The 11,171-nt window shown below is 35.9% G+C and overlaps 2 protein-coding genes across 2 annotated transcripts in view; one reads left to right on the top strand and one right to left on the bottom strand.

Moving 5' to 3' along the window:
- The first annotated feature begins 5,061 nt into the window (after positions 1 to 5,061).
- LOC311093921 (uncharacterized protein) lies at positions 5,062 to 9,715 on the top strand. Its single transcript, XM_084131583.1, has 2 exons — positions 5,062 to 5,337; positions 8,912 to 9,715. Exons 1-2 carry the CDS (start codon positions 5,170 to 5,172, stop codon positions 9,194 to 9,196), a joined length of 453 nt encoding a protein of 150 aa, XP_083987709.1. The 5' UTR covers positions 5,062 to 5,169; the 3' UTR covers positions 9,197 to 9,715.
- A 1,414-nt stretch (positions 9,716 to 11,129) lies between these two features.
- aard (alanine and arginine rich domain containing protein) overlaps positions 11,130 to 11,171 on the bottom strand; it is a 3,584-nt gene continuing 3,542 nt past the window's right edge. Inside the window, exon 2 of the mRNA XM_084131584.1 lies at positions 11,130 to 11,171. This exon is cut by the window's right edge and continues 1,042 nt beyond it. The gene's annotated coding sequence lies outside the window, so the exon portion shown is untranslated.

An 11,171-nucleotide genomic window follows, 5' to 3' on the forward strand; every position in this document is an offset into this window, starting at 1 on the left:
TATAAAATAAAATGACGCAACCCTGTCTCTTTTTGTTAAATTTCAGTTTTTAAAAGGTATAAGAAGCTATACAAGTCAAGAAATAAAGTAAACCATTCAGTAAAAAATACAGCGGGCTACACCGTTAAAGTCAAATAGCCTAAATATATAAAGTTATGAAACTTCACTTTGCCCTCAGCCAAAACAATCTGCCAAGGAACAAATAATAGATTAATGAAACCAAAGATCGCCCGTTAGATAAACACAAGACGAATTATTCTCACTAGACTAAAGACATCAGATCCAGCGGCGAACGTCAGAAGCACTAGCCGAGGTAAGGCTGTTCTCAGCGGGGTACATGAGCGCTGAGCGCCCGGTGATCGCTGGATCTCACAACTCCGAAACCGCCAGATAACATTTTTAAAAAGGCGCTCTCTTTATAAATAGACCACAGATTTGAGCTTTAAACAACTACATTGTCGACTGAAAAACTCTTAAAACTACATTTCGTGACACAATAACAGTAGTATTTTTAAATTTCGCGGCCTTTCTCCTCTGAAAATAAAAATAGTAAATGAAATACAACCAGGAACAAATTTTCAGTTTTGCTTGTGAAAGGTAATTCCCTGAGACCTGTTTTCAATTGTGTGGCGATTTGTAAATCCCCAAGCAGCACGAAATAGGCATTTTTCTCAATTCTCGTTATGAGAGGTATGGGAAAGTTGCCCTCCGCAGTATGGCGGTGCCGTTCACGTACGATCCAGCGGCCAATAGGGAGTCTATGTATTTATTATGTCTATGGCTCTGACTCTCACACGACACTTACTGCTGAAACAGCGCCATCTGCATGTTCTTATAGGCTATACATATGATCAATACATTTGATCATATATAGTAGGCTATTTATTCATCGTTGTTAATGTAAGTTAATAAAAATACAGATGTTCATTGTTTGTTCATGTTAGTTCACAGTGTATTAATTAATGTTAACAAATACAACTTTTACATTTTTATAATGTAGCTATTAGTAAATGTTGAAATTAACATTCACAAAGAATAATAAATGCTGTATAAAACTGCAGTTCATTGTTAGTTCATGTTAAAGGCAGTGTAGGCAGGATTTTTCTAAAAAAAAAACTTTCCCCCAAATTTGTTTAAACTGTCTTTATATACCAATACATAATTAAAATGTAAGTACTCTAAAAAAATTTTTTTTAAAAAGAGTATAAAAATCGAGTGTCTGTAGTCCTATTTCTCTGTGTATATATTAACTAAAGGAGTTAAAGTCCCCCTGTAGTCAATCATTTTATCCCTTAAAACTCATCTTTGATCACCAAAATTAATTATTAAAAAAATTGCTAAAAAAAATCTTCATGCCTTAAAATATCTTGAATGTAACTCGACACCCTTGCCTCATTTAGTATACGAGGTTCTATGAATATGCAAATGAGCCCTGCCTCCACTCACTCAGCTCAGAGATCCACTGGTTGACGATCACACGTTGATCTGATTGGTTACAAGGTAGTTTGTGACGTCAGAAACACCAGCGATTTCAAAGCCTGTTTTTGAGACTGTCTTTGGTTCACTGCAGTTTTAAGGAGAAAATACTCAGCAATGGTGTTAGGGTGACCACCCGTCCCGCTTTGCGTTGTACTGCACAGCATTTTCACTCCTTGTCCCGCACGTCACATATTGAGAAAATGTCCTGCATTTTCATCAGTCTAAGAAAACGTGCATGCGTTCTTTTGCCTTTTTAAAAAAAAAAACATTTTATTTATTCTTTTTGCGGCTTAGTTTTTCGTATTTTAAATCCTATCCAATGGTTAATAAGAAAGGAGTAAACACGGTCACTATAGTAGGTTGTGACGGCTGTCAATCAAAATGTGGACCGGTGATTCGTTCTATGTGTTCCCTATCAGAAAACAAATGGATAATTCGATCAAATAAAATTTTAATTTAACAGAATTTATCAACTTGTTGCCTGCTGTGGTTGTCCTAATTTCCCCCCTTTCTAAAAATATGAAAGTTTTTGGTTTAATATATAAGACTGTATATAAGACTGTCAATGATCAGATTTCATGTTGTTTTATATTTTATTTATTCATTGTTTATTTTGGTGGATTTTAGTTGCACTTGGTCAGAACTGTTTCAAAAATAGTTATCTCTGCATGACGCCTGCTGCCTTTGGGCTCAGTGATGTTGAATTTAAATGACATGTAAAATAAACATATGTTATGTTACATTGTGATGTAATGGTGTTTTTTGGAAGGGACTAAAGAACAAAGAATTTTTATCAGCTGAAAGACAGAATACAAATGTTTTTTATTAAGTTAGACATTATATAACAGTTTCAGGTTGGTGAAACATGTCCCACATTGTCCCACACAAACTTATAATCGTCCCACATTTGGTTTGTTTGATGGTGGTCACCCTAAATGGTGTCGACTTATGAATTTACACATGGTTTGTCTTAAAGCAGATTAAAAACACCACATAGACACATAAACAACATTAAAAGCTGGATTTTCACCACAGGGAGACTTTAATGTTAACTATTGAAACCTTATTTGTGGCATCTAAGCATTTGGAAAGCCCTGGTTTAGCTGGTATTCTGCCAAGGACACTCACAGACTCCAGCTGTCTTCACTAGTGTTTCCCACAAAGCCTTGGCAATGCTCACCTATTCAAGTGCATTAAACATTTACAAAGCTCAGTTGAGGCTGACGTCAGTCTACGTCATTCCCTTCACATAAACAGACTTATGTTGCATGCAAAATGAGCAGAGTTGGGGAAAGTTACTTTTTACAATTACAATGCTGTGATACTTAGTTACTTTATATGAGAAGTAATGCGTTACATTACTTTTGCGCTACTTTTTCTCACCTGGGCTGGGATTGCTTGTTTGTTTTTTAATAACAACAAAAAAAAGTTATATTTTTGGCAAATTTTAAGGCCCTTTCACACCAAAAGTGAAATAATAAGGCATATTTACTCCTGTACAGCAGAGGGCGCCACTCAAACAAACCTTTCAGATGTGTTGCTATTCTGGATTCAAGAACAATAGGAAACAGGAGAAGGAAGTTCAACACTCTTATTTCTAAATCTAATCAAAGAGTATAGAAGTAACAAGAGGCGAAACTCAATAGAACGTTCCATTGCAACAAACTCCCCCATGCGCAGAGCTGCAGCTCCGCCATCTTGGACTGAACGCAACACAGCTGTCATAGGATTGAACGATACCGGTTCAAATTCAAAAGCGGTTAAATGAACTAAAAAGTAGTTTCTAGTTTTTAATATCTCTAGAGCAGACATCCCATGTCTCCCGGAAGATCCGGGAGTCTCCCGCATATTGATAGCGGCTCCCTGATGCCCGCAAATTAGCTAAAATCACCCGGAATCTAGAGCGAGCGAGCAAGAGCGCGCAGCTCCAAACCGTGTAACGTTAGAGCACACGGCAGAAAGGGTGAGGACGCGAGATATCAACATATCAACCTAAATGTGGAACACAACTTGTTCAGATTTTTTGCTTTCATTTTTTTGCAGTTCTAAAGTAAAATATATTTTGTAATTTATATAGGCTATTTTATATAAAATAATTATATTTTTAAATTTGTACATTTTAATAAACTCAAACTTATATAACTTTTTTTCTGTTTCACTTTCATAATTTAATTCACTTCAACAATAATCTGACAAATTAAAACAAGACCAACCATAGGTCTAAATTCCAAAGCATTCTTGAATTAACGTTACAACCATTTAAGTTTGGATAGTGATTTTCATGTTTATGCGAAAAAAAGGTGACAGTTAAAGGGTTAATTTAGTGATAACAATGAATTAATAAAGCGGTCATTTGCCAGGTTAGGTGTTCATATATCTCTGAAAGTAAGTTATGCGATTTAAAAAGCCCATTTCGAGTCTTGACAATTTCGACCAAATACATAACATTAGCAAACTGTTACTGCGGTTATGGGATAGCTTACATTAACGTTACAGCACCTATCGTTTACGTTAGCTCACTTTAAAGTTAATAAAACCTTTTACTTTACCTCTCTGGATCTTTGGGGAATCTATGAAATGCTAGTTGATTGGTTGTACACTGGTAGTTGTTGCAGTTGATGGCAGAACACTGTTTTTTTCTTTGTTTCCAATTATTTCCAGACATAATGTTAATGCTGTGTACAGTAGTTGTGCTAACGGTAAAGCCTATTTATTATGTCTATGGGTAAAGCCGTTGGTTCAGTCCAAAATGGCGGCCGCGCTACCGAAGCGCCACCTAGTGGCTGTTGTCAAAACTGCAACGGAGTTTCGCCTCTTGTTACTTCTATACTCTTTGATCTAATCTAAAGTAATTTTTGCTTATTAGTATAGATGAATTAGATCATTGAAGGTCAGCAGCAAAGACATTGGTTAATAAAGTGAGATTAAATACAATTAAAAGTTTTGAGTAAAATTCTGAGGTTGCATTTGACTGTTTTTATTCATTATGAGGAAAACTGTGAGATGAGTAAATGCATGTTCACATTTAGTCTAGAACTAAAATAACCATTATATTTACACACAAAAACCACATAACTTTATTTCTCTCAACATGTAAGTCTATAAATGTGAAAAATAAACTAGCGTTACTTATTTGAAAAAGCAACTTAGATATTTTGCTGTAAATTGTAAAAGTAATGCGTTACTTTACTAGTTACTTGAAAAAGTCTGATTACGTAACTCAAGTTACTTGTGAGTTACCCCGAACATTGAAAATGAGAATATGCATGTGTTTATGGCGTGGAAGGGTGTGAGGAGGAGGAGGAAGAGGAGGAGGAGGAGGAAGAGGAGGAGGAGGAGGAAGAGGAGGAGAAGGAAGAGGAGGAGGAAGAGGAAGAGAAGAATGAAGAGGAGGAGGAGGAAGAGAAGGAAGAGGGGGAGGAGGAGGAAGAGGAGGAGGAGGAGGAAGAGAAGGAGGAAGAGGAAGAGGAGGAGAAGGAAGAGGAGGAGGAAGAGGAGGAGGAGGAAGAGGAGGATGGGGGATGGGGGGGGGATGGGGGATGGGGGGGGGGGGGGGTTAAAGTGTCCATCCCAGTACGAGCTCCCCAGTAGTGGACAGAGAGACACAGAGTTGTGTCAGTGACAGAGCTGCATCTACGGCTGACGAGAAGAACAGAACGCTCTCCGGCGCCGCTCCTCGTTCTAGGAACAATGGAAGTGGTTCTCACCAGACTGAGAGATTTCTCCTGTAAGGAAACTTCTTTTGATGAGTGTAAAGCCTCAGGGATGTGCCGGGATCATTCCTCGTCTCTGGAGCTGAAGCGTACGGATGGAGACCGGGACATCGAGACCGCTCTGGCCTGGCTGAGGAAAGAGCTGGTGGGTTTTATTAAAACATTTTACCATATTATCAGTCATTTGGACAGAATATGAGGATGGAAATGTTGCCCAGGGATCCCAGGGGCCGGGGGACTTTAGGAACATATCAATTTATTTTCCTGGTATAAGTTTTCCAAATGTTTTTGTCATATTTTGCCAATAGAGTTTATTTTGATTTTAACCTCTTTCATATGAACAATTATCCATAAGCTTTTCATACCAATCATTATTTATAAATTCTTAAAACTTCAAACTAATTATTTTCATTCTCTTCTATATATTTTTTTATTATAATTGTCATATAATTTCATTCATAATGACAAAAATAAAATTATATATATATGAATATATATACTGTTTATATCCATATGTAGCATATTATTAGCATTTATATATATATATAACATTAATAATTTATATATGTATATATATATATATATATATATATATATATATATGAATAATTAATAATATATACTGTGTATATCTATATAGTGACAGTAAAGATTCAAATAAATGCTGTTATTTTGAACTTTCTATAAACTAAAGAATCCTTAACATATTTCAACATTGATAATAATCATAAATGTTTCTTGATCATCAAATCATCATATTAGAATGATTTCTGAAGGATCATGTGACGCTGAAGACTGGAGTAATGATGCTGAAAATTCAACTTTGATCACAGGAATAAATTACATTTTAAAATATATTCACATAGAAAACAGTTATTTTAATTGTAAAAATACTTCACAATATTACTGTATTTTTTTTTTCTTTTTAAATAAATGCATCCTTGGTGAGCAAGAGACTTCTTTCAAAAACATAAAAAACTCTTTCTGACCCCAAACTTGTGAACAGTCTTATAATTGTTCTTTCTCCCTGTTGTTTAAGTGTGTGTGTGTGTGTGTGTGTGTGTGTGTGTGTGTGTGTGTGTGTGTGTGTGTGTGTGTGTGTGTGTTTGTGCAGCTGTTTTGTGTGTATTGTTGTAGGTCATGTACAACCGTTCCTCCTCACGAATAAAACACACAGTTTCGTCATTAACATTCATGCTGTGAAACTCTGATATATTGCTTGGCATTTACAGCCTCGTGATCGTCAAGGCAACGTCACACAAAAGACAGCAGAAAGCCTTTAACAGGAGCTGGTTTAATGTCCCGTCGGTGTGTGTTCATCACTTCTGCACTTCTGTGCTTTAAAGTCTAAATCATGATGTTTCTTCTTGATGCAATACACAGTTCCCTGACATTTCAACTGTTTTCCATATTTATATGACTGACTAAATGTCACTGAACTCATGTTGCTTTTTGATAAGAATTGATATATGGTCGTTTAAAAATTAATAATGGAGTTGAACATTTTGAGTCAACTCATATTGATATTCCAGTTTCTGTATAGTGAAACAGATGATACCAGGATTTACATTGCAAAAATGCCACCAACATTAATAAAAAATACTTACAAAAACCAAGATATGGTGCAAAAGTCTCCCTATAGGTTTTTGTTTTTAATATTTACAAGCAATATCGCACGAGCAAAAGTGCTGCTTTCCCAAGTTTCAGCGTGTTTTTAAATGTGGGTCATAGGCTACAACAATCCAATAAACAATAAGTTAATGTGACTTACATTTTAGACACTATATTGTCTGTTTTTCCTCTATTTTGCCAACAAAAATAGTTCAAAACAGTCATTGAGCGTCTCTGAGCAACAGTTTCGTTACTGAATAAATCCGCATTTTAGAATGAATCGTTCTAATGAATCGTGACTCAATGACTCACTCACTCGCTTCTGCTGTGAATCAGCCGTTTTGACGGAATGACTAAATGATTCATTAACTCATTAAGACAATGATTTTCTGCCACCTACTGGTGGCTTTAGTAATTAATTAAGTTATGAACAAAGATTGAATGCTGTTTTTGTTTTCGGTCGTGATTGTCCTACATTGGGCTCCTCTTATTTTTGACATTATTAATGACACCTACAAGTTTCAGTGTTCACTTCCAGCTTAGAGCTGCGTGTGTTTCCTCCTATAGGAAATCAGTTTGGATCCAATTAAATGCACTTCAATTCAATGAATGACGGGAAAACACAAGACACATTCACACACACACAAACACATTGTTTATTCTCACATGACCAGTTCAGAGGAAGGTTTCACCTCCCAACAAAGTTCATGTGCTTTTCTCCTTTGTTTTCTTTGATTAAATCTTCCCGAGCAGGATCCATTATCAGTCTGCCAGTGTATTAATTAATGCAGTTTGTGGAGGGAACACTTCTAGTTTTGTCGTTTCAGAAACAGGCTCATTAAATGTGCTGGAATGCAGGATATTATTTCCTCTCAAAGCATCCGATTAAACGAGAAGGAAGAGGGAAAAGACATTTGCATCTGAAAAACACATCGACCGTCTAAAATACTTTCAACTCCTGCTGTTGAATCAATGCGAGGATAAGAACCGAATCAGCAGAAACACCTTAACCTTGACCTGAGGTTTGATGGTATGAATATTTGAATAATTTTGGAACTGTAATCTTTTAATGTCAATACAACCTTTGCATATCCAAATAAACCATAAACCATAAAAATCTCTTGGCTAAAAAACTATTTTAAATAGACTCAAATCAATATTCAAACTTCATTCTGGGAAACCATGTCAATTATCTTCCACTTCAATTTACATTTTTTTGGATATTGCCCACGATTTTTTAAAATGCTGTTGAAACATTCAGGCCTGGGTTCACAGACAGGGCTTAGATTAAACCAGGATTAGGCCTTAATAAAATTATGACATTTAAATAGCTTTTATAAATGTGCCTTAGACAAAACATTACTGGTGTGCAGTTTGAGACACTGACATATTTTAAGATATAAGATACTTTAAGCTTTCAATTAAAACAGCTCAAACATGCACTTTAAACTGGACTAGTTTAAGTCTGGTCTGTGAAACCTGGCAATAGCCTACTTTTATAAATAAAACACCCCCATCCTTCTGTTTGAACCCCCTTAATAACTTTAAGGGCACCCAGATCCCCCAAACCCCTTTATCATTCACACCCTGATATTACCTAAATTAACTATATTCAAGTCAATGACTGGATCAACTTCACTGCACTTACACTAATAAAATATTTAGATTATATTTATATGTTTAATAGTTTGTTTACATATACTGTATATGTGTGTACTGTGTATAATTATGTTGTATAATACACACATATGCATGTATATATTTAAGAAATATTTGCATTTATATAATTTATATTATTATATTAATTTATATAAATATTTTATATATAAATAACACATCTTTCTTAAATGTATACATAGTGTATATACATTAGTGCCCACTGCCCAGCACTAATTTTTAATAAGGTATAATGAGGTTCATGTTCACTCTCTGCAGTGTAAACTGAATTTAAGTTCAGTTATGTGGAAAAATAATCACTTAAAATGGCATTTTTTTAATCATAAATGTCACACATATAGCCTTGTTGCTCATTCAAATGCTTATTGATGCACTCATCTAAAAAATAAATGAATAAAGCATGAAAACAAGTACTTTCCTGTTCTTCATAGATGGAGATGCGCTCTCAGGACCAAGCTCTGATCCGTCAGCTGATGGATCTCCATGATGGCATTCAGGAACTGAAGCAGGAGTGTGTGAAAGCCACAGAAGAGGAGGAGGAGGATGAGGAGGAAGCTTGCTGGGACTCTGGGAGTGAAGGTGGAGGGAGCAGTGTGTCGTCCTCCTCAGGAGAAATGTGTTTCTACCCCTCCATCTACTCCTTCAGCACATGTTTGAGCCCTGCTCCTCTATTCCTGCACAAACGGGCCTTTAGTCGACGCAGTTCTGTGCCCTGAACACCTCACGTGTGTGTGTGTGTGTGTGTGTGTGTGTGTGATAAACACACCAATATACATCTAACATTACCGCTGAGTCTCTCAGAAGAACAAATGATGCATTATTCCCTAATGTATTATTGGACGATATATGAACACAGCTGCTTCATGCTCAGAACATGTGACCCTGGATCATAAAACCAGTCACGTGTCGCACGGGTTTATCTGTGGCAATAGCCAACAATAGCCTACATTGTATGGGTCAAAATTATTGATTTTTCTATATGATTTTTGTAAATCATTAGGATATTAAGTAAAGATCATGATCCATGAAGAAATTTTGTAAATTTCCAGAGACAGTAACAGAGTACATTTACTTGAGTACAGTACTTAAGTACAATTTTGAGGGATCTGTACTTTACTCGAGTATCATTTTTGGGGAGTACTCATGACTTTACTCGAGTACATTTGAGAGGAAAATATTGTACTCTTTACTCCACTACATTTCTATCCATAACTGTGCGTACCCGTTACTTATTCTAAAAAAAAAAAAAAAAAAGGAAAGGAGAAACATCTCGGAAACCCTCAATTTGTTGTTTCCCTCTCAAATGTGATTGGATTGTGCAGGTGCCACTGATTGGGACAGCCTATCAGCAATCACCTTCAGCTTTCCGCCAAAGTCAACTCCATGGTCAGATTTAGATAAGAGACGAAACCATGGATGAAACAATGGATGAAGACGCTGCAGGTCCATCCCGGGAGTATTTTTTTCCCCAGGATGGTAGGGGAAGACTCATGACTCTATTCATTAGGGAAGTCATCTCTGATTGGTCTTAACCCCAGTGACGGGTAGGTTTAGGGGTTGGTCATCAGACCAATCAGGGATGACTTCCCTAATGAATATTCATGAGTCTTCCCCTACCATCCTGGGGAAAAAAATATCGCATCCCGAAACCCGTGGCCCCACCTCGCCAGACTATTTAAATTTTCTGAACAAGTTAATGATAGTTTTCGCTTCAGGTGTTTGCTGTGTTTACCAATGTAAGCACTGTGGCAGTAGTAATGCAAAATTTAGAAAATGTACTCTTGTACTCTTGATACTCAAGTACTTTTAAAAACAAGTACTTTAGTACTTTTACTTAAGTAGACATCTGACTGTAGTACTTTCACTTGTACTTGAGTAAAATTTAGCAAGGGGTATCTGTACTTTTACTCAAGTAATGAAGCTGTGTACTCTGTCCGCCTCTGTAAATTTCCTACTGTAAATATATAAAACATGTATTTCTGTGAGTGAATGCTGCACAATCGCCAACATAAATGAACAACTTTAAAGGAGATTTTCTCAATGTTTCGATTTTTTTGCACCCTCAGATTCCAGATTTTCAATAGTTGTATCTCAGCCAAATATTGTCATATCCTAACAAACCATACATCAATGGAAAGATTATTTATTCAGCTTTCAGATGATGTATAATCTTAATTTCAAAAAATGGACCCATGTGACTGTTTTTGTGGTCCAGGGTCACATATAGTGGGGGAAAAAAACAGATTTTGAATGTTTTACACTGTAAGAAACTTGACAAAGTCTTTGGTGATTGACTGCTGTAATTCTGCCTGAATGCAATAATCTACTGGGGACGTTTATGTTTCACGTAAACGCTTATATATTTGTCCACAATTTACTGAAAAGTGCCTCTTCAAACTAAGTGCATAAGTGTTGCATGATGTTTTTATGACAATGCAGCAAAAACTGTTGCCAGAATAATATTTTTAGTATTTATAAAATGGCATGGAATATTTTTATTTTTATCAAGATGTGAATATGTATTCACTGTTAATTAAATTAATCTGGGATGAGTAACTAATGACTTGCTTGCTTTGACATGCACAATATGATAATAAAAACATACAATCCTGATCAGTGTTGAAGGTAATAATTTCATGATGCAATAAGTTTTAATCATCAAGACATTTTAATAAACAGATGATGACATGA

This window comes from Abramis brama (assembly GCF_963993115.1).
Source record: "Abramis brama genome assembly, chromosome: 12".
NCBI classification, from domain to species: Eukaryota; Metazoa; Chordata; class Actinopteri; order Cypriniformes; family Leuciscidae; genus Abramis; species Abramis brama.